Here is a 25,519-nt window from a genome sequence, read left to right as displayed (position 1 = left end):
AACAATTAAAGGAGTGAGCCTGAGATACCCCATAAGAAGCAAGGCTACAAGAGAAGGTCTGAAAATTCAGGATATAGTACGATTCAAGAGATTAGAGAGACCACGCCGACAAAACGACGGAGGATCGATGGATTAAATGGGTAAAAGATGTAAAATCAATTTCAAGGAGACCTCCCGGCCGACATACCAAGAGATGGCACGAAAACTGGACATCTACTTCTCAAGAAACTAAATAGAAACAAGACTAGGTCTTAAAAATAGTGAGAAGAAGAAACTTGCTAAAGTGTATAATTTAGAAATTTAATGAATGTATAATGGCATTACTGAACCAATCCCGAAGCAGCAGGTCAAAAAAACCAAACAAAAGCTTCTAAGGAAACGTTTCATCGTATCAACAATTAATTATAAAAATAAAATAGAAAGAAATTAATAATAAATTATTCGTACCTGTTGACAAATCACTATTAAGTAAATCGTTTGGATTTATGCCCCGCTGATCCGTAGCTCTTTTCAGTTTGATTCTTTCAGCCACTTTTGGCACAGGAGCACTGGAGTAACAATTATTCCTGATGTTTGTCCTATGTATAGGTACAATGTTGCTGTATTTTATATCCACCTACGAAAATAGTGCGATTGAAAAATTAATGGAGCGTCGTGAGGTTTATACCTCGGAATCCACTGCCAGTCAATGAATCTTTATACAAACTTTTCTTTCGGAGTTTTCCCAGGCCCTACCAAAATAGTACACGTGGCGTCTCGTTATGGTACGAACAGAACCAAAAGTGGGTCGCGGTAAATCAAACTCATTGTAGTTAACCAGGTCTAACATAAAAGTTAAGTCGCGGTGAAGGTACATCGTGGTACCATCCAGGAGATCTACAACGATGCTTCTAAAAATAAAACGCTTACTGCGCGGTTCAGCTGGCTGCTTCGCTGTGATTGCTCCGTTCTAGAGTCATCCTCACGTACGAATTTCCTATGATTCACCACTTAGTTGCCGCTGAGATTTCATCAATATCCGAACTTGTATCAAACACACATCACTCTCCAATGATCTGAGCTGGATTGACAGCTCGGATTACCTCCTACCCTTAGACTTAATACGTAGCTGTTGTTGTTGGCTCCAAAAAATTTTGTTTATTTACAATTCATGTTTATATTATTGTGCAGTGAGTGCGATAAAAGTTAATTAGTGAACTTTACCGAGTATTACAAACTTTAAAAATAATGGCATAGATAAAAAGTGTTTTTTATTTATATTTTCTTACGTAATTGACGGAGGGATGCTACTACAAGTGGAAATTAGATGAACATTTTGGTATCATTTGTCAACATTATGTCAGATATCTACTTAACAATTATGGACACAACTCATGTCGTATTTGGGCATAGGCACAGTCATTGTCATGGATCAGAACCATTTCAGAAGTCAGCATGCCTCTTCGTTTGTTTTAATTCGCTTCCTATATTGAATCTGATCTAATTATTGCTTCAGACTGTTGAAGATTCGTTGGAATTTTATGGATCCATGGTTGTGATTGTTGTTTCAACAGAATCCATGTCATGATAAATTTTCAATAGTCTCCTCTGTTTTCTGTTGTGATGATAAAGTACAAGACAAGCATCGAAAATTGAATCGACTTATGGTCTCCCTAAACGAACTGAAATTTATGCTCGAATTTGAATTTATGTAAAGCAATTTCAGTTACGTAACGAAAACTAAAATGAACCCTCTTGGTTTAAAAACAATCCACACACAAGTTTTATTTTTGTTTCTAAATATTCTAAATTCAAAATATTTCATCACGAATTCATGTACATAAAAACTCTGAGGTCCTGTATTGTATTCCGGGATAATTTGGTGCCTTGTGAGCCTCTAAGTAACGTACTATATATTTACGTGTACTGTGTTAGATAAAGTCACAAAACATCTAAACGGATTAAGGTCAAACTGGCACGGCTATAAACTATTCAATATTCACTTGGCTGCTTTTATATTTTGAAAATAGTTCAACTGTTTCAGAAGAATCAAATATGTCATCATATTCTTTCCAAGGAATCGATTGTTTCCTTTGAATTCGATTTTACGAAATCGAGATCCTGTTTTGAGGAGTGCTAATCGAAACTCCTCCTTGTTGACATTGGTCTAATAGCCACAGTTATAAGAAGAGCTGTACAAAATCGATAGAACGAACGCGTCCCTATAAAAGAATTCATGTAATGACATAGCGTCTAAAAACTTTCAACACTCAGATCATAAATATTTTCTTCGTATATTCCATGAAGAAATAGTACCTAATTGATATCAATTTTCGAAATATTAGTTTACCTTATCTTCCTGATACATCTTTGGTTCGCAATCAATTTCTAAATGTGACTCGGGGGATTCTATATTTTTATCGTTTATAACAACTTCATCGTTAGACGTTTCTTCAATTCTTGCTAAAGACATTTGAGCTAATCTGGTATGTGCTTCATGTAACTGCTGTTTTAAATTAGTTATTTCATTCTTTAGAGGTTCCACTATTTCTGGGAATGGAGAAAGTTCGTTGTTTTCGTGATTGGAAAGTGATAATTTTGGCTCGGGTAACGCTTGCGGACTTTCGGGAAACTGAAACCAAAATAAAAATTTTCCTTTCACTTGGGTCTAAAAAAAGACAATCCCACTTCTGTGAAAATTTGTCGATTTTCCATATATATATTTATAAGCAAAGGTAGAAGAATTTTAAAATATTGAGATAATGAATAGAAAGATAATGTTTTTGTTGTTTGATTCTGCAATCAAATAACTAAAAAGAAGTAAAAAAGTTGTTGAATCATTTTTATTGATAGTCACTTTCAGTGTTGCGATGACATTTGGATAGTCATACATCTTCATCTTAACTGTCCATACCTACATAATCATGCGTCTATTCCCAAAGCTCAAACTCCAATAATAAAAAGCTACTTCGCTTTCTGGTTTCTCAATCTTCAGAAAGTATAACATCGTTCTCTCAGTAATTTATCAATTTATCAATTTTCATGACTTTCACGCCCTCTTTCATTATTCATTCCTTGGAATCAATGAACACAATTTTAATCATCCTTCACCTGAAGATGCCTTTTATCGAAACAGATATTAGGGATTAGTGTTAAGAGTCAACAAACCTCTACTGCTTCCCAATCATTCAGTGTGAAACTGTTGACAAGTCAGAAGGTCGTTATAAGTGGTAATTGTAGGACACGATTAATAAAAAACGTGTAGTTCGAGAAGATTAACAAGCAAGTGCCGCTAGAAACAAGACGATAAAATATAACAAACCCTGTATATATAACATTCAACTTATTATTTTGTATATACATCTTATTCAGGATAATAAACAGGAAGAGACAGTTGTATCGTTGTCAAGCAAAAGTACTACCGACAGGCTGTCAGAGGTTATTACTTACGGGTTAGATACTGTTGAGGCCGAAACTCTCTAGCAACACGCCATCACACGCCACGTATCAAATATTTCAATTTTGTGCGTACAAACTCAGCTCACCTTACGCCATGCCATCCCACGTGGGACGATATAACCTACGCATGTTAAGACGTATAAATACCTTTCTATGCCAGTCTACGGAAAAGTTTTATCACATTGGGTTTATATTAAAGATTAACTCGAAATACAACAAGTGTTGTTAATAGAAAAAGTACTGCAACATGATATACAACAAACGTGTACACAACAATGTACCATTTAAATCGACGTGGTATAGCGTTGGGTGGCGTGGCGTGTTGCTAGCGGGATTCGACCTTTAGTGATTGATGAATGTGTAAGTTAACAATATACCAGTGATTTTGAAGATGTTTTTTATCATGATCTGCCTGAAGGAATTGATGCATGATCACTAGGGTTCATTTTTTTTTTAAATAAATTTTAAAGGCGCATATTTATCCCAAAGAATCTCTCTAATAATCACTTTGCACTGCTTTAAAAGCTTGTAAAGAAGATTTTTTTATGGATGAACTTCGACCAGAGACTGAGCTCGAGTCAGTACCTGGAAACGATCTTACATGGGATATAAAACACAAAATGATGAACTGGATATTTAAATGTGTTGTGGTGGCCAAAATTGGGGAGACACAACAGTAGGTAAGCTTCAAAGGGCGGTTTGTCTTACAATAACAGGTATGTCACATTCCAAGGAAAGTCCCTCGCGAATTAATCTTGGTGCTCGGTCACCGTCTTGGTGTATAATATACTATTGGCGGTTTATTTATTTTCCATTATTTTTTTCTTAAAAAGAGGAAAACACTTTTTGTTGGCCCTATAAATTTCCTTCTTTTCGAGAAATATGTTAACGTGGTATATATCTTGAGATACATTAGATGCAAGTTTTCCAACTTGAAAGTATCTAGTTATTGGCTATAAATCTTTGAAATTGAGATCACATGAAGGTCAGGTAATTAAATAGAAGAGTGATTCATGATATTAACTTGTTTTGAACAAAACGTGAATGTTACTTCACGATATTAAAGCTTCAAACTTAAATTATCAACTTTATTAATAGCAAACAAGAGCTATAAACTAGTGATTTAATTTGTTTTCGGTATCTTTGAATAACAAACGAGAATGTTGATTTTATTTCATTGAAACTAATGGAAAATTAATCAAATAATTTCAGATTCTCGTAAAAATAGATTTTTTTGCGTTTGATTGATGTATTAACGGATTTTCATGATCGAAAATTGGCTTTTTCTACATTCTATTTAACAAGAAAACTAATTTTCTGGGTTTTCCTTGGTCAAAAATATGTTTTTCTGGGTTTTCCTTGGTCAAAAATATGTTTTTCTGGGTTTTCCTTATCCAAAAATAGATTTTTCTCAGTTTGGGCGAGGTATTAAAGGATTTTCGTGGAAATTTGATCAAAAATTGGCTCTTTCTAGATTCTATTTAACATGAAATCTAATTTTCTTGAATTTACTTTGTCAAAACTATGTTTATCTAGGTTTACTTTGACCAAAAATACGTTTTTCTGAGTTTTCCTCGAAAAAAAGAGGTTTTTTGCGTTTGATCGATGTATTAACTGATTTTCGTGATCAAAAATTGGCTTTTTATAGATTCTATTTAACAAGAAAACGAATTTTCTGGGTTTTCCTTATCGAAAAATATGTTTTTCTGGATTTTCCTTATCCAAAAATAGATTTTTTTGGGTTTTATCGATGTATTAACGAATTTTCATGAAAATTTTGTCGAAAATTGGCTTTTCTAAATTCTATTTAGCATAAAATCTAGTTTCTTGAATTTCCTTTTTCAAAATTATATTTTTCCAGGTTTACTTTAACCAATAGTATGTTTTTCTGGTTTTTTCTTCGCAAGAAATAGATTTTTTGCGTTTGATCGATGTATTAACGGATTTTCGTCATGAAAAATGGAATAATTCTAAGACGTTTCGACTACTCAGAAAAAAGTGACAGTCATTCAAAATGAAGCTACTTCTGTTATTTTCAAAATAACTTCGTTAATTTATCAATGATTCTTGATAAAAAAAAATCTCAGCAATAGCTTCAAAATTGTTATCCCAACTCTACTCCATCTAAAAGATCTATTTGTTATTGGTTTGATGAATTTAAACGTGGTTGTACAGACATCGATGATGGTGAACGTTTTGGTCGTTCAATTGAGGTGGTTACTCCAGCAAACATCAAAAAAGTCCACAAATTGGTTAAATCTAATCGTAAATTGAAATTGCTTGAGATAGCTGAGACCGTAAAGATATCAGAAGGCAGTGTGTTTACAATTATGCATGAACATTTGACCATGAGTTGCGTTTACTCACAATTCAGAGCGGTGTTTTTGGTCATGTTTACACATAATGATTCAGATTTTTTGCGTCGATATGTGACAATGGATGGAATATGGATCCATCACTTCACTCCGCAATCGAAACGATCATGATCACGTCCGAAGCGTCCAAAGACACAACAGTCAGCTGGAAAGGTTATGGTCTCAGTATTTTTGGATGCTCATGAAATATTGTTCATCGACTATCTCCAAAAGGGAGAGACAATCAATAGCAAATACTACATAGAGTTGTTGGATCATTTGAATGCAAAAATAAAGGAAAAATGGCTTCATATGTCGAAGAAAAAACCACTGTTTCATCAAGACAATGCACCGATTCACAAGTCGATGGTAACAATGATTAAATTGATCGAATTACACTTCGAATTGCTTTTTCATTAACCATATAGTCTAGATCTGATCCCCAGTGACTACTAATCTCAAAAAAATGCTTACTGGAAGAAATGAAGAAGCAATTGCTGAAACTGAAGTCAATTTTGAGGCAAAAGACAAATCCTTCTACAAGCACGGCATCGAGATGCTAGAGAAGCGTTGGAATGATTGTGTTGCTCTTGAAGAAGATGAATAAAATCGATTTTTAGCCAAAAAAAGCGTTTTTCTGAGTGATGTAGTAACAAAAACGAATTTTTTTCAAATGATCATCAATTGACTCTAAAATGAAACTTTGTGAATTTTAGCCAAAAATTTTTTATTTTTATTGTGAAAAAATCATACTAAACATTTAATTTTACAAATTATTCGTCTATTAATTATGATGTAATATTGGATGTTCATCTCCTGGGTCATAAAAATCAATTTTGAATTAATTATTAGAAGTTTGTATACAATATGTGTTTATGTGTGTTTTTATCTAAATAACCTCATTTGTAATAATAAAATAATTAGCGACCTGAACTTTTTCGAAATTAATAGTAAAATAGTTTAATTTTTGACAGAATAAATCATTTGATATACTCACTGGTATTTTATTATCAACGTCTGACAATTCATTATCTACGGGTTCCAACTCACTAACTTCTAACGGACAAGTTACCGATTCTTCATGAGCGCTTGTGCACGATTCTGTAAAATAAAAGAATGATAAATTATTTATTATTGTTGACTCCGGTCAACAATAATTATGGGCATATATAAATTATCGTAGATAAAGCTAAAATATAAATTGTATTGTATTCTATATTTTTCAATTTCTCGCCCGCGATATTGTCCAAATTGCAGGTGAAGATATACTATTTTTTCCCCAACCACGTAGATGATTCTTTATTACATTGCCATCATGAAGTTCGACAATTTTTAATGTCCTACGAGTGAGTCGTTTGCAGATACTTGAAACATTCATCTTGATGAAAATATGGACATAAATCGTGAACATTTTCGCGCGATGATTTTCAATGATTTTCCACGTGGATTGAACCAACAGCAGGATGAATTTCGTGAGGGTCGTTACAGAAAACATTGATACTATACATAAACTGATGACGCAACATCGTCGTGAGATTTAGCATTAATTTCATCCGCGAAACATTCAATATTGCACGACATTTGGCCGTCGAAAAGATTTTTTCGCGATGGAGACCGCATAATTTGACAATCGATTGAAAAAAGCTCGTGTCGATCGGTGCAAATACTAAAAAATTCAATCGCAGTGCTTGAAAAGACGTCTAAAAGTTTGTGACAGGCGATGAATCATAGATCTATGCTTATGAATCAGAAACTAAACAATAATCGACTGTATGGGTCTTCAAAGACGGGCTAATCCAACAAAAGTTGTTCGGGCACGAAAAACTTCGAAGAAAATAGTCGCCTGTGTCTTCGAAAAAGCTGGACATCAGAGCAACGTCGAAATGTTGAAAAATTCTGGGAAACCAATAGCAGAAGAATCATTCTTCACCATGACAATGCGAGCTTTCACACATCAGTTCAAACAGAAGCGTTTTTGGTCAATCAAATCATCGAATTGATGGGTCCACCGTACAGTCTTTATTTGGCACCCAATTATTTCTTCTTGTACCCGCAAATCAAATTAAATTGCGAGGTCAACGTTTTTCTACACCTGAAGAAGCGTTCAAATCACTAGTTTTGGAAGTACCACAATCGAAATGCGTATCGATCTTAATGAATATTTTGTATATCCAATTATAAATATTTGTTTTTATTTGTCTATGTCAAAACTCCTCGTATAAGGGTCACTTACCACTATTGTAAATGGGTGGTTATCGATCATAACAAATTTTTGGACTAAGAGAACAAGAAACATTATGATTTGTTATATAATGTTGAAGCTAATGACATGAGCTTTAAGATTTTATCAGGAAAAACATAATTTCGTGTTCAGTTTGTTTATCAGTGATTTGGAGGGGTGTCGATTTTTTTGCTCAAGAATGTAGTTCAAGGGATTCTAAATCACTGTTGTAACCTTCACTTGTCTAAGATAAATGGATTCATCAGGTTCAAACTTCCACTTAAATTCTTCATTTATGCAAAAAATGAAATATCCCACCAAGGTATATGATATCTTATTCAGAATTGACTTTGTTTTCTACGTAGAATTCAAAAATGAAACCAAATATAGTGTGTGGTAAAAAAATCATATATTTGATTTGTTTAACTACTTTTGGGGCATCTCAGATAGTAGATTAATTATCAGATCGTTTTGAAAAAATAAAATTTGATTGTGACTGTTTGCCCATAAGAGACCTCTATAATTTAACTTGTAACTATTATAGACGTTGCCTTATGTTGTAGGTTCGATTTGTGAGAAAACATTCAAAATAGCATTAAGGTCATACATATAAAACGAGAAAGAAGCTACGATTTTTTTACCTTTTACCTTGAAGATCTTAAGACGCGGTTATGAGATTTGATAAGACTTTGAAACAGCTTTCAAAGTGCCTAAAATGTCTATACGAGTTCTCATTCCAAGCCGACATCGCTAATATGATTAAACTAATATTTGAACCTATTATATTTCGATAAAGGCCGAAATTAGATCGAAACATCAAAAATTTTGTTCATTAAAATTGACCTAAAATCAGAATAAATTTTCCAATTTTATGAGGCGCCATATGAAAATTGTTACTTGCAACGATTTTTTGTAAAAGATCCTATTCTCAAAAGAGATATATATTTTCTCATCAATACTTCCAAAATTAATCCTAATTTACTTATAGTTCTTCCAATATCAATTGCAAAACACAGTTATGCGAGGAACAATCAATATTTCATTAATACGCACGGCACTCATACCAAATTAAGAAAAGAAAAATGTTTACTCTAACACCCCGTCAGTCCACGTGGACTCATTATCTCCACTGTTTACCAATGAAAACATCGAATCGTAAACATAAATGTATTTCTATTGGCGGAAGTTGTCGGAAGGCGTATGTACCCAATTTCTTAAGATAAGTAGTGGAGTGGCTTGGTGAGATTTATTTAATTCATAAATTTCTTTAAATAAATAAAAATATGCACAGTGTAGTGAGAACAAAGACAGGTATGAATTTATTAATAAAGATTTAGATATACAAACACAGCAAATTATTTTAAACATATTCAATGTTGAATTAACTAGAGTAAATAAATTTTCTATTTATCAAGTAGTTACGAAAGAGGTTGCTGTGGATCATTCACATATTCGAAAAACGTGCAAAGAAAAACTGAAATCAGTGGTTTTAAACACAAAAATAATTGAGGTATCTACGCCTATGGTAGATCAACCAAAATTGTGGGCAAGGGTTTTTATAATCTGCAATTGATATTGGAAGAACTTTACTATTTATAGTGGGCGCTAATTATGGTTGAATACAATGTTAGATAGAAAATTTGATCCTACCTGAAACTTCCTCCTCCTCAGCTATAACCAGCGATCTCTGATGATGTAATTTTCTAGTCAATTCTGCTATAACAGAATGTAGCTCGGTCAATTGTTCTTCATAACGTTGTGCTTGATCATCTAATTGACGTTGCAGTCTTTCCTGAAAATAAATAACAATTGAATTGAACTCATAATATAAAATTGGCGCCCGACACAGAAAGAAAAGGCACAATAATAGTGACACAAGATCCGAAATACGAAATCTTTTTATTTGAAATAACAACCTTAATCTAAGTAGGAATGACGAGGGTTTGCGTTAGGTCAATATTTTTTGCCACACGGCGCAATATCGCGGTCTATCGAAATCGTTATGGTAAAACAAACAAAAAATTCGAAATGGATTTTTTTGCCGTTCTAAAAATAAATATCATGAGAGGGTTATATTTTTCTGTTATTATACGAGCGCTTTAATGGAAAAATAATTTTTTATTTTACTTATCTGAAGTCATCTTGTTTCCATCTATTTTTACAAACACGCATTTTTTTAATAGCGCAGGGAATCAATGATTGATCATATTCTTGAAGTGTTAATTATAAATTTAAATAGTGATTTTGATATACATTAATTTTCAATAATATTTTCAATTGATTTTCGTCCTTGAGTACGAAATAAATTCATTTTGCCTACTTGTGTCGTTAACTTCATCAGCTAAAACATTGACGACAGTGATTCGCAATCAAAAGAAAAATTAATCGAAGATGGTATAAGAAGACTTCAAAGGATCGAATGTAGCCATTTTGTTTACGAATAGTAAAACTTTATCTTCATATCAAAGCTAGTAGTTTGCAATTTCACTTACCATAACAAGACTGTCTTACTTCATCTTCATCTCTCCATACATACCATACGCGCATGATTTTAATTGTAAATACAGTGGGATATTGCGCGAAAGGATAAACCACCATCTCGAAATTCTACCTCTGAATGACCGACCAATTCAAATATAAAATCAATTAGTTCCTAATCTATCACTTAGGTAGACAACGTTCAAAATTTGAAAATATCTTTCTGTCATAGAAACCATCAAAATTCGATATCAAACTACAAAAAATAATCAGGTTTGGGAAAGATGATTGGACATGTTGACTGACCTTCTAGTCTTCAGACCTTACAAAATGGATTCTTTGTGTATGGAAAGTGGAAATTGCGCGCCATGATTCCCGAAGCGTAGCGTAGGCCATTTTGAACATAAAATCAACCAATTCCTAATCAATCACTTAGGTAGACAACGTTCAAAATTTGAAAATATCTTTCTGTCATAGAAACCATCAAAATTCGATATCAAACTACAGAAAATAATCAGATTTGGGAAAGATGATTGGACATGTTGACTGACCTTCTAGTCTTCAGACCTTACAAAATGGATTCTTTGTGTATGGAAAGTGGAAATTGCGCGCCATGATTCCCGAAGCGTAGCGTAGGCTATTTTGAACATAAAATCAACCAATTCCTAATCAATCACTTAGGTAGACAACGTTCAAAATTTGAAAATATCTTTCTGTCATAGAAACCATCAAAATTCGATATCAAACTACAGAAAATAATCAGATTTGGGAAAGATGATTGGACATGTTGACTGACCTTCTAGTCTTCAGACCTTACAAAATGGATTCTTTGTGTATGGAAAGTGGAAATTGCGCGCCATGATTCCCGAAGCGTAGCGTAGGCCATTTTGAACATAAAATCAACCAGTTCCTAATCAATTACTTAGGTAGACAACGTTCATAATTTGAAAATATCTTTCTGTCATAGAAACCATCAAAATTCGATATCAAACTACAGAAAATAATCAGGTTTTGGAAAGATGATTGGACATGTTGACTGACCTTCTAGTCTTCAGACCTTACAAAATGGATTCTTTGTGTATGGAAAGTGGAAATTGCGCGCCATGATTCCCGAAGCGAGCAGTAGGCCATTTTGAACATAAAATCAACAGTTCCTAATCAATTACTTAGGTAGACAACGTTCAAAATTTGAAAATATCTTTCTGTCATAGAAACCATCAAAATTCGATATCAAACTACAGAAAATAATCAGGTTTTGGAAAGATGATTGGACATGTTGACTGACCTTCTAGTCTTCAGACCTTACAAAATGGATTCTTTGTGTATGGAAAGTGGAAATTGCGCGCCATGATTCCCGAAGCGTAGCGTAGGCTATTTTGAACATAAAATCAACCAATTCCTAATCAATCACTTAGGTAGACAACGTTCAAAATTTGAAAATATCTTTCTGTCATAGAAACCATCAAAATTCGATATCAAACTACAGAAAATAATCAGGTTTTGGAAAGATGATTGGACATGTTGACTGACCTTCTAGTCTTCAGACCTTACAAAATGGATTCTTTGTGTATGGAAAGTGGAAATTGCGCGCCATGATTCCCGAAGCGTAGCGTAGGCTATTTTGAACATAAAATCAACCAATTCCTAATCAATCACTTAGGTAGACAACGTTCAAAATTTGAAAATATCTTTCTGTCATAGAAACCATCAAAATTCGATATCAAACTACAGAAAATAATCAGGTTTTGGAAAGATGATTGGACATGTTGACTGACCTTCTAGTCTTCAGACCTTACAAAATGGATTCTTTGTGTATGGAAAGTGGAAATTGCGCGCCATGATTCCCGAAGCGTAGCGTAGGCCATTTTGAACATAAAATCAACCAATTCCTAATCAATTACTTAGGTAGACAACGTTCAAAATTTGAAAATATCTTTCTATCAAAGAATTCAACAAAATTCGATATCAAACTATAGAAAATAATCAGTTTTGGGAACAATGATATGACATGTTAGTCTTCAGACCTCACAAAATGGATCCTTTTTGTAAGGAAAAGGGTAAAAGAAAGAGTTTATTAAGAACACAACCTTGGTCAAGCAGTGCGATCAATGATCAGGATCGAAGAATTCTGAAAACGTATTGAAAAATGAGCAGATGAAAAACTCAAGACAGTATCAACACGCCAAGTATGAATTTTTTATTTTAATAGTTGTCACCTGATTTCTAAATTTGATATATGAGCCTAGATGTTGATTATAATCAACTTGCTTTACAGAAAAAAAAACCATTTCGAGGCAGAAAGTTGAAGATTTGTATATTGGTAAATAAGCACATGAGGAGTTTGGATTGCGCGCCACGATTCCCGAAGCGTAGCGTAGCGCAATGCATAAATCTCTGTCCTATTGGTAGATCATAGTATTTTTTGAAAAATACTTGATTCTTCAAAAACAATATATTAGAAATTAGTCTCCTGTCAAGCAGGGCTAACCATCTAGTTTATGGATGTTAATATGTATTCAAATGCGAGAAGAAAATTGAGCAAGTTGGTCATCGAATCAACTCGCTTTCAACGTTATGTAAATTTCCTCAGATCGGAATTGGAATAACAGAAAATGAGACGTAATACGAATTCATGAATTGCAATGATGCAATGGAAACTGTCTGTAGCAGCTTACATGACTACTAACTTATGCAATCATATGAATAGTTTTGTAATTTCAATATTTTAAATTGGATTTAAATTGGATGATCGAAGTGAAACGTTACAATAAGTAGCATTTGGAAATTACATCTCATGGAGAGACTTTGTTTCCATAGATGGAGATAATTGTTATAGAGAAGGTACTTGGTTGAATAGTAAAAGTTCGTAGCAACAACATTGCACAAAACTATTTGAAATATAAGAGGTGTTTTTAATATAATCTATGCAAATGCTTTACAATGTACAACTATATGGTACGAAAAAATGTTTACTGAAAATACTTTAGTTATGCGGGTATTATAAACTAGATTCAGCTTTCCATTTCCTCGGTGAAATTCCAAGTAGTAGGTAGATTGAGGCCTTGGAATCAACCTAGAAAAGGGATGATTCGTTAAATGAACGAATAACCCCCCAATCCCCATTCTAGAAACGTTCAATTCCATTTGATGTGCCGTATACATTATTTCAACTACTTTTCGGTTTGAGTCCATTTAACGTAATCTATAGAATTACAAATGAAATAGTTATTGTAGACACGAGTTGGGTCGATTTTAGGTATCCTTTTTTATGTAGTAAAGTTTGTTTCGTGGTAAGGCGGACATCGTAATCAGATTAAATTAACATTACAAAACAATAATCATAATATCTGTCGCCGGATGTTTACGAAAACGGACACAGCGAAAAACAAACGACAACTTTTACTTATTCATTGGCGTACAATAATTCATAGTTGCATATTATATTTTGGAAGTTATATTTTATTATTTATTTTTATTGTTTATAACGGATATTCGGATTCTCCACATGTATCTTCCAAATCTTATTGAGTTTGCGTTAATGTCAACTATTATAAACGCAAGTATTCAATCAACGCGCGTTAATCTACAAGATCCATTTTGTTACTGAGATGTGATTCTCATGAAATCGGATTTCTACTGTATGCACACACAGAATCAGACTCATCAGTTTCTATCGTGAGTCTATTCATAATAGTTTATAATTTGACGTGATGATTGACTAATTGGTTTATTTATAAATGGATCAGAGATGGAGAAGGTATTTTAGTTCATTTCGAAGTATTCTCAATACTCACGACACCACCTTTTAACAGTTATACGAGACTGCAGATTCTCCACATATATCCCCCAAGTATTATTGAATTTGCGTTAACTTCAACTACTATAAACGCAAGTATTCAATCAACGCGCGTTAATCTACAAGATCCATTTTGATACTGAGATGTGATTCTCATGATATCGAATTTCTACTGTATGCACACACAGATTCAGACTCATCAGCTGCTATAGTGAGTCTATTCATAATCTTTTATAATTTGACGTGATTATTGACTAATTGGTTTATTTATAAATGGATCAGAGATGGAGAAGGTATTTTAGTTCATTTCGAAGTATTTTCAATACTCACGACACCACCTTTTCACCGTTATACGAGACTGCAGATTCTCCACATATATCCCCCAAATCTTATTGAATTCGCGTTAACTTCAACTACTATAAACGCAAGTATTCAATCAACGCGCGTTTCTCTACAAGATCCATTTTGATTCTGAGATGTGATTCTCATGAAATCGGATTTCTACTGTATGCACACACAGAATCAGACTCATCAGTTTCTATCGTGAGTCTATTCATAATAGTTTATAATTTGACGTGATGATTGACTAATTGGTTTATTTATAAATGTATCAGGGATTGAGCAAAGGAATCATTCCAGGTATTTTAGTTCATTCCGAAGTATTCTCAATATATCTATTCTATCAATACTTAATTTTCAAAATCAGTGAATCATTTGAAAGTATAGATAAATAACATTATAAAAAAATTATTTCCAGTTGAATCTAGACAGACTTAGTGCAGACTTAGAATTGAAGATTATATTTTGTAAACACTTATTCAGCATTTATTTTATTATAAATAGAAAGTTATGTTTATTTAAAAAATTCATTTTACATATGATATATCAAATAGATCGAATATCAATAAACTTATAACTTGGAAAGAACTCGTACTGCAATTTAATGTATAGATATAAATATCTCAAAATACATTGAGTATGTAGGAGTTGAAAAAGAGATTGGAATTGACGGTCTCGCAACAGCCGACACAAGTTAAATATATCGCTTCCTATTTCTCGTATTTCTGAATGTGGTGAAAAAATATGGAATTGCAACAGTTGAAATAGTGCATAAAATATTCGAATTTCACACAAAATTTTATACTACGAAGTTAAAAGACGCCCCACTACGAACTGAATAGTAAGCAATTTGTCCAGGTCCGCATTACAATATTTAATTTTCGGAATCAGTGAATCATTTAAAAGTATAGATAAATAACATTATAAAAAAAATTAGTTCCAGTTGAATCTAGGAAAGTCCAGACTAAAATTAAAACGTCAAAAGATTATATTTTGTAAACACTAATTCAGCATTTATTTTAGTATAAATAGAAATTATTTAGTTCAATCCTTGAATTAAGTTAATTTATTCAAATTGTAATCTATATGTGAATGTAATAAAGTGAAATCCTTAATTTCCCTTGGAAATAATGAACGTCATTATCAAGTTCGAAGCATGTTGAGGTTATCTCTTTAAGTTACTACTAAGATATTAAAGGTATCTTTTTCGAGTCTTGTTTCACAAAAAAATTGGTACCAGCACTACATGCGAGCAGTGTAATTGTGTTTGATAACGCCTCGTATCAGTAAAGTTCGTAAAATTTCAACTAAATATTCTTTAAAAGCAGACATACAAGAGTTTCTACTTGAACAATATTCATATTTCGAAGGGCATTATACAAAGAAGCAACTCATAGTTTTAGAAACAAAAATAATTGCCAAAGAATATACTACAGACGAAATGTCCAAGAAGAAAGGTCACATTGTTTTAAGGTTACCTTCTAATACTGTGTTTCAAAACTAATCGAATAAATTTGGTTCCAAGTAAAAAGATTAACAAGAACTAATAACAAAAAATTCTTCCTTCGTTGTGGAACTGATAATGGAAGAATGTTCAAACATTAGCACCGAGAATTGCCTTAAATCACTGAGTCTTATCGAATTTTATATAAGTTTCAGTAGTAAAGGCATTTAGATTGTGCCAGTAAGCAATGCCAGTGCAGAGAGATCGTTACCTTCGTTGGGGCGCCTAAAGTTGTGGACTAAAGGTTCGATGATGCACATCATTGTGCAAAATCATGTGATGCTCTATAAGTTTGACACCATTAACTATGAAGCACTTTTTGAAAAGCCTACAATGTCTGATGGCTCGCGCACTTTCAGACGACGACCAGTAACAATTCGTGGATTTTCTTCAACATTTTTGGAGTCGTCACCTCATTTGGACAATTACTGCAATTGTGGTGATCACAGGTCATATAGCCTCATTTAAACTCTGCTACCCAATATTTTACTGTTGATAACGAAGGAGCAGTCTCACCTAGAGTAGAATCTAGTTCAGCTTTTATATTGGTGGGGCTAATGCCTTTCGGTCATTATTGATGCCTGTCAAACAAATACTAAACAACGTAGAGTCTTCAAACTTGGAACATATGCTGTATAGACTGTGTGGTATTTTTCAAGTAGCTACCGCCATCTCTAGGTTAATCCAGTTAATTCAGGAATTCGAATAAACATTTTCCAGACCTTATTGGAGAGTTTTAAATAAATCGAGGCAGTTTTTTGGCGTTGAATCATCCAAGTTCAGAAAGTAGAATCCAAAGGCATAGACGATTTCATCAAACTGAAAGGCTGTATTTTTTGGATAGTCATGGGATTATATTCTACGACTTCAAAAATGTAAAACATTAACAGGAGAGTAGGTATTATGCATCATTGCTTGATAAGATCAAAGAAGCAATTTCAAAACAGCGATTTTGAAGAACTTGAAGCACAATGCATAGTCTCAAATTTCGGTGATCGCTAAAATTCGAATTCGAATCTACCGTATTCACCACATCTGGCACCCAGCGATTTTCTTCTGCTGTAGAGAGATTTCCATCAGACGAGGACATTATAAAATACGTCTATTATTTCTTTAAAAATGAGAATGATTATGGATTGTTTGTAACGTAGGAAACTTTTCAGAAAAGCCTCGTACGACCAAGAAATTCATTCAGTGACTAATTTGTTCCATTGTAGTTTGAGTAAAAAATTCATCGAGTATTTTTTAGGTTTTCTATAGCTCAGGTACGCCAATGCGTTTCTGTGGGTTGGGCAAATGTGATCGTTCTCTAGGTCAACCCAAATGGAAAATCGATTCTTTATAAAAAGACTACCCTCTATCTCTATCACCTAAAATCTAATTTATGAAAAATGCGATGAAAAATTCAAACTGTATCAAGTTTCCGCGATGAAAAGGATTTTCCTTAATTATCATTTTCAATTCGTTTTCCTCAATTCTCTTATTCAGAATACACATGTTCGGTTTATTGGATTATATGCATTTAACATCATTCTTTTATCGTTAGTCACCATAAATACGTTCGTTGCAACGGCGTTCCTAGCAAAAAACGAAAAGGAACTCATTGCTTATTGATAGTCTAGTCAACAAGTTCAAAAACTGAAAAAAGATTCTAAAAATATTGGATTGTGAATCACCTCTTGTAAAATGTTTTTAAAGAATTTTGTTGCATGTAAAACATTCCAGTTGTTATTAACAAAATAAGATGAAAAAACGGTAATTACCTATAAATTATTCCTCACCCCCTATCGACTTGGGGTTGTGGGGAGGTAATTACAATATATGGAAGGTGGAATTAGGCGTCGGTCATTGTTTTTAAGTTAGGTTAGGCTCTACTAAAGAAAACTATTTATAAAACAACTTCCCGTGATTTTTAACACCCCTCCGCCACACCCCTTGATCTTTTTTTACCCTATTTCGCCAGAAAAAAAATAGTTATTAAAGTTTCAATTTTTCCATATGTATTTTTCTATGATAAAATGATAATTACTTATGGTTATGTCAATTATTAACAATTATAATTGTTCATAATTCCATTGAATCAATTTCATATATTATTTTCACTATTTAGATGTATTTTCAAATAAAATTTATAATTTGTTAACACACGTAATTCCGAAAATGTGAAATTTTTATTCTTTAACCCTCTCAATTTCTTTTAACAAGGGATGACCGAATGCTGGAATAATTTTTATTGTGTTCACTAAACTTTTCTTTATTACCGCCCACAGCCTCAAGACGATAGAGGGTGAGGGATGATTTTTAGGTAATTACCGAAAAACTGATATCAATTTTTTTGTTAAATATTCGAAAAATATTAATATCATCAAGCAATTTTTGGAAAATCTCCTTAAAGATGAGGAAATTTTCGATAAAAAAGTTCCAGTTTCCGGAATTTATATCCATTATTCAATTCTTTGTAATATTATCAATCTCGGCGTATGTTTTCATTGCAACATTAAATGATTCTTCCGAATAGGTATTGAAAAGTTAGAAGGTCATTGAAGCACAGATAACACGGTTGAAAATGATCAATGATAAATAAAATCGAATTGTTATTAAAAAAAAAATGGATCCGCATCTGCTTGGCAAACGGAAGTTTTCAGGTTTGTTTTTTTGCATAGTTTTCTAACGAAACTGTTGTCGTCAAAATGAGTGACTCACATTACAAGCAACGTTTCGTTTCTATTGAAAATTGGTGTATGTTCAGTTAAAAAAGATCCACGTGAAGGAGTTTCTGACACGAATTTGGACAGTTTACAAATATTAAATATCAGTAAAGAAACTATCCACAACATGTTACACAAATGTGCGAAAGGTGTGAGTGAAGATGGTCTCAATATTTTCCACCGCATTTGAACAAAGCTCCAAGTGCACGCCCAGATGTCAGAACAGTCTGTGTTCGTCAGTAGACCAGGTTCTAGTCAAAATGTATGACTCCTAAGAAGGTTAACATAAAATAAACTATATATTATCTCTTAGTTGAACCTTAATGATTGGACCGTATTCATCAGTTCATAGTATAGCAAACAATCCAAACTTCAACTGAAATGTAAGAAGCTGCGTTGGCAAGATGAAACACAACTTTTCTTTTCCTTCAAATGCCAACGCGCTGTTAGCTTACTCATGCATAATAGTTCGGTTAGTATATGCTGATAGCCTCTTCTATCTCTCAATCCGATGATCGCCCAGTATCATTTGGTCAAGTTATCCGATGATATCGTCACAGTTTTTGACCGTCCCAATCGCTCATCGTCAGTCAGCTGTACAAAATGATACGGTCGTGAATGATGGTGCAGAGTCTCAGTACACAGTGTTCAATTTCGAAGAATTATTACCGTTCAAAAACAAATATTTAATAACAGAATTAAAAAGAGCTGAAAATGAGAATTTCTTAACGCACGCAAAAATATATTTCTCAACTTATATTGATTAGTGCTGACATTTTCATGTTGAGTTCGGAAGTTATTTAGACAATTACCTAGTTTTTTTCTTAAGTATTTGTGTTTATTGCAAAAAAATTGCTACTACCTAAGCAAAACAATCGATTTAATGCTCTTGTCCTTCAGGAATATTTGAATAATTCATTTGAAGAGCACTTGAAAAATTTCACTAGAACCGACAATTTCGTATCGACCGTTGCTGATTTTTCAATTTCGAGATGCAATAAAACTAGTGGAACAGAAATTTATGGTTCGGTAGCATTCGATATATTTGCAAATTGGAAATATTCTATTTCTTTGTAATATGAAAGTTTTAATGTAAATCGTAAATCAAATATTTTTTTTTCAACTGTGAAAAATAAAAAAAATTAAAGTGTACATCTACAAGTTAACTCAAGATATATAAGCGACGTTTTCTGGTAAAAATTTAGCGTGGAACATTCTGCTTATACCAAAACAGTTCAATTTTTATCTTCTTCTCAATGTATTGTAGGCCTTATGCCTGTAGTTTCCTGCCTGTCATCCTTGAGATATTGATGTTCATGAATCCATCCATCTTTTTGGAGGTCTTCCTAAAGGTCGTCGTGTCTCTGGTTTACCGTCTCGTGCAATCTTTGCTAATCTTTCTCTAGTCATTCTGTCCACGTTTACGTCCCCATCTGACTATGTCTTCCACTTCACATTCGTGTCTTTTGTCTGTCTCTTAGTGTGTATCAGTATATGTTTCTGAGTATTTTCATTTCTGTTGTTCGAAAGATGTTTTTAGTTCTTTTATTGTCCGGTTTTGTTTCTATATCATATGTCAATACGGGTCTAACGCAGGTTTTGTATATTTCAACTTTTACCCTTTTGTTCATACTGGTATTATTCCAGATAATATCCCGGAGTGCGCCTGATATTCGGCTGGCTTCGTTTGCTTGTCCTTTTACTTCATTTATTCTGTTCTGGTCTGCGCTGATTTGTGTCCCTAGGTAGTCAAATGACATTACCAGTTCCATGGTTTTATTTTCTAGGGCGAGTTTCCACCTCAATGGTTCTTTAGAGATTACAAAGGTTTTAGTTTTGGCGGTGGATACTTCCACGTTAAAGGTTTTAGCTTTTACGTAGAATGAATATAGGAGCTGCTGTAAGTCGTCTTCGCTCTCTGCCTCTTGCAGTATTCTTGACATAATTTATTCGTCCATTATCAAGTTGAACGGTTGCGGGCTTAAGGAGTCTCCCTGTCAGATACCCGTTGGTGTTTGTATTTCTTCTGTCAGGTTTTGGTTAACTAATAAGTGAGTGGATGTGTTATAGTTTAAATGTTTTATGATGTCTATTATGGTTTTCGGAACATATTTCTTTTTTAGGATGTCTACTACGTCGCTTAGCCTTACCCTGTTGAATGCCTTGGTGAGATCTATGAAGCACTTATACGCGGGCTTGCCGTATTATATAGCTTTTTCAACTAATTTTCTGATTGTGAAGATGGCATTTATGGTTGATCGATTTCTCCTGAATTCTTATTATTCTTCCGATGTATTTTCATATTCATTCAATGTTGTTTCAATGATTTTTTGTAAAAAGCATCATGATTGGGTTTGGTAGGGTTATAACTCTATATTTCTCTGGAGATTTCCTGTCCCCTTTCTTAAATATAGTAATGGTTATGCTCTTTTTCTATTCGTTAGGAGCTTCTTTGGTTGATACTATTCTGTTGAAAAGCTTTGTAAGTTCTACCATTAGTTTGTTGTCCTCCGTATTTCAATAACTCATTTGGTATGTTATCTAATCAAGGAGCTTTCCTGCTTTTGATCTTTTTTGCGTGTTTTATTGTTACTTATTCTAATATCTCGAAGTGTTCATTGTTTTCTTCATCTTCTTTATTGTTTTCTTTGTTTCTCTCCTCTTCGGGAGCATCTGCGTACAGTTGTTCGAAATAGGTTTTCCAGTGGGACTCGTCAATCTGTTGTGTTTGTGTGTATTCTATTATTTCATGTTTTCCCCTTCTTAGCATTCTCCATACTTTCTTTGTGCTCCATTTCGGAGGTTAAGTTTTCCCAGAAGCTTCATTTTATGTTTCCGATTTCTGTGTTAAATCTGTTTCTGGTTTGAATGTAGTGATTGTTTTCTTCGGGTGTTTTGTTGCCCCTATATCTTAAAGCTTTCACTTCCGGTGTATACCATTGTTTCCTTCGACTGTTCTTGCTCACTCCTACTTTCCTTATGCCTAGCGGATCAATGGATGCGTCGGTAATATTCGTTTTTATCTTTTTCCAGAACGTCTCTATGTCGTCCTGTTCTTTGCTTCGATTTTTATCAAAATATCAAATTTTTGTCTTAATTTCTTATTCATCCATTGCAAGCCTATACTTCCAATGTCATTCGAAGGAGGTTGAAGGTAGGAATCGCATTATTATGTTGAGAAATGTCAATTGTCAATTTAAATATTTGACGTGCGTAAAGTAACCGAAATAATAAATTAATTCCATTTGACTTTGACAATCTATACTCTCTGTTTACCGATATTATACAGATGATAATGAAATCGCGTATAACTGAATTATTTTCGTATTTTGTACACCCTAAAGTAACCAAGATGAAGCGACCTTAAGTTTAAAAATAACACTGCGTGTTCATTTCTTAAATATAGCAAAAAATAACTCTCGAATTGTGTTAAATATAGAACATTTTATTTATTTGTTTTGTGTTTTAATCATACTTAATGATGACGTCGGCTTTGCCCGCATTTACTTATTGTATACAATCATTGTTTAATTAAGGAATGTCAGCTCCATGTAATGCGGCAATATACCTAATTAGCACCAAACTATTGTCTGCCATATATTAAAAAAACCTACTCGACAACAGAATGGACTAAATGTCAACCGTTAAAAAGTAATAGAACCGAGTAAACAAAAAAATTACATTCGGTATTCTTATCACAATAGTGTGAAATCTAACAAACTAAAAATTAAATTGGCAAGCTACTTTATTGGTGCTAAAAACAAATGGCAACTACAATTATAAAACAAGTAAGAGGTCATCCATAAATTACGTCACACGAATTTCATGATTTTTTTCCCCGCCCCCCGTTCTTGTCACAGCTGGTCACATTTTTAAGACTCCCCCCTCCCTAGTTTGCAAAATAAAACAACGCAACAGTCGGTGAAGCTTTTCACCTCCGAGTTTTTTGAAACAGAACCGATTTACTTGAAATTTGGCAAATGGTTAGAAAAAATGTTGATAATCATAAATGACATAGCACCAATTGACGTTTCCCCCTCGTTAGGGGTTGACACCACTTCTCAGAGGGAAAAATATATAATAAATATTATTTTTAAAAGATCGATAGAGGATCAAATTATGAATAAAAAATATTTGAAGAATTTTTCGAGAAATCAATAGTTTTTTAGATATTCACGATAGAAAACTTGGAATTTTGAGTGAAAATAAAACAAGTTTTCAAAGTATTTTTCGCGAATAACTCAAAACTGCACATTTTGTGAAATATGAAAAAATATGAAAAAACAAAGTTGGTGAAAGGGAACTTATTTGGGGGGGTATCCTGGAATCGATGGATTCAACTGAAATAACTGAAAGGGGCTTAATTTTACGTGCATAATGCTTATAAAGTTTTTTGTAGAACTTAAATAGACCTCTAAATTGAGCACTTATAAATGTGAATTGTACCAAAATTGAAGAAGTCATAGTCAAACGTAAAATGGTCGCTCATATTTTTTAAAGAAAAATGAGCAGTTACAGCTGTACCATTTCCACCGGAATTAAAATTAAATGTAAACCTTTTACAATTAGTTTTATTTTAGTGTTATTCATACGATCCTGAATGTTTAGAATACGTATTTTTTGAAAAATGTACGGTAAAAGTTGAAAACATATTTTTCATTATTCAAAAAAAATTGCCATAATTGCATGATAACTCTGAAATTTTTTCCAAACTAATATTTCGTTTTTTTTTTTCGGTAACTTGGACAATAAAGGAGATATTGCCGTTCGAAGGATTCACTTTAGTGGAAAAATGACCGTCTCAAGCCCTTCAACCCATTCCCTTTAAAAAACTGATGGGCTTGAAAGACGTTTCATTTACATGAGCTTATAGCTCTAGAAATTTTCCTGGAACTGCTTTTTTATAGAATAATATAAATTTAAAATTCGTCGAGTTATGGTTAAAAAACAAATTTCTTTTTTTTGGAGAAAAATGCTTCTCAGTTTTGGAGTAAAATGTTAGGATTAAAGAACGTGTTGGATATGTTTATATATACAGATATTTGTGTACGACTGTACATACATACATACAGTAATATATGAATTGTAAAAAAGTTTTTGCCAGCTATATTATGAGCGGTTTCTTATTGGGAACGTGGCAATGAAACACCAAAGTGGACTAACTTTAATATATTTTCCGAGCTTTCGAATACTTATGTATTCATAGTCTGCGACTTATATTATGGTCAAATACAATATATGTATAAATGTATAACAGTAATTAAATTTTACTTACAATAATTAATTAAGATTTTCGTTTCAAAAAACTACAAAGATCTCTATTTTTAGAAACAACATATATTGTCCAAAATGATCAATGCATTAATAAGAAAACTGATTTAAATAACCTAATACATTCAACGCCAGTAACAACCAACTAACCTCACCTAACCTATAAATTTCAACCACCTAACCTATTTAAATTTAATGTTATCCATAAATTTGCCAATCAAAATTGGACATCATTTACTAAAACTTATCCTTATCTAACCTATAAAAATTCAACGTCTTTCATAATCTAACCAATTAAAAATTAATAAAAGTTCCTGTAGGAACCAGAATCAATATTTCAATTAATCAATATTTCTATCAACGTCAATTTGAATATTGAATTTTGAATCTTAAGAATTTAAAAATTTATACAAGCATTAATACTATTCAAAACCACCTAAAATCTTGATTATTATTGTGAAAAAAAAATTATTATTGTCATACATTTATACATATTTCTTATAATGTATTTGATCTTAATTTCAGTCCCAGACGATGAATACATAAGTATTCAAAATCTCGGAAAATATATTAAAGTTAGTCCACTTTGGTGTTTCATTGCCACATTCCCAATATGAAACCGCTTACAGTAATACATATATAGTAATTTTTTGACACTTCTTTACTTTAGGGGTGGTTTTTAAAGGTTAAAAGTGAAGTCATTTTGTAAACAATAACGAAATGTAATAAAGCACCGCTGAAGCATTCCATTCAATTAGAAAGCATTTTTTTCATTTTTCTCAATATAGGGATGATTTTTGGTGGTTGAAAAATGTTCACTAGATTTCTCCAAAAGAGATTAGGTATTTGTTATTATTGAAAAAATAATGAAGCCTCCTTCAAAATAAGTTCGCAATTTAAGAATTTATGGAATGTGTGCCATCGCGTTATTGAGTTAGAACCCATCGTAAAAACTATCGTTGGTTTCGCGTATTTTTGAATTTTCTATTATATAGGAACCGAAATAGAGATTCGGTACTTAATTGACACTCTGTGTATTGAAAGTGACGTGATACGTTCATGAAATGAGAACTAATTTCGCCTATGTAAAATTTATGATCAATTCATTCAATTCAAATAGTTATTGGTTAATAGAATGATTTATTCATTAGTTCTAATTTTATGGAATGTATATCCGGGTCAGTAACAACAGTTAAGAAATATACATGAGGTTAATTTATGTTATTAATATTATTGAATTATGAATATTTCTCAAAATTACTTTAAGAATAGTAGTAGCGTTACTACTCAAGTTTTGAGTTTGACATTTTTAACGGTGAACGAACTTAAAAAAGTTTTATTAGAGCAACGTAGAACGGTCAATTCTAAATGGCACACCAGGATTCGTTTGTCAGAAATTTTCTTAAAAAT

General features: G+C 32.8%; 1 protein-coding gene across 2 annotated transcripts in view; it reads right to left on the bottom strand.

Annotated features, from left to right (window-relative positions):
• LOC130901087 (colorectal mutant cancer protein) overlaps positions 1–25,519 on the bottom strand; it is an 86,244-nt gene that overhangs the window by 8,287 nt on the left and 52,438 nt on the right. For both annotated transcript variants that reach the window (XM_057812180.1, XM_057812178.1), the window contains exons 4-7: positions 9,664–9,805; positions 6,790–6,893; positions 2,330–2,611; positions 448–616 (exon numbers count right to left, since the gene is read on the bottom strand). In XM_057812180.1, coding sequence (XP_057668163.1) covers positions 448–616; positions 2,330–2,611; positions 6,790–6,893; positions 9,664–9,805 — 697 coding nt within the window. The remainder of the gene's footprint in view (positions 1–447; positions 617–2,329; positions 2,612–6,789; positions 6,894–9,663; positions 9,806–25,519) is intronic.

Source organism: Diorhabda carinulata, chromosome X (assembly GCF_026250575.1).
Source record: "Diorhabda carinulata isolate Delta chromosome X, icDioCari1.1, whole genome shotgun sequence".
Lineage (NCBI taxonomy): Eukaryota > Metazoa > Arthropoda > Insecta > Coleoptera > Chrysomelidae > Diorhabda > Diorhabda carinulata.
Note: the sequence above shows the minus strand (reverse complement) of the source record. Positions and strands in the feature narration are given on the sequence as shown.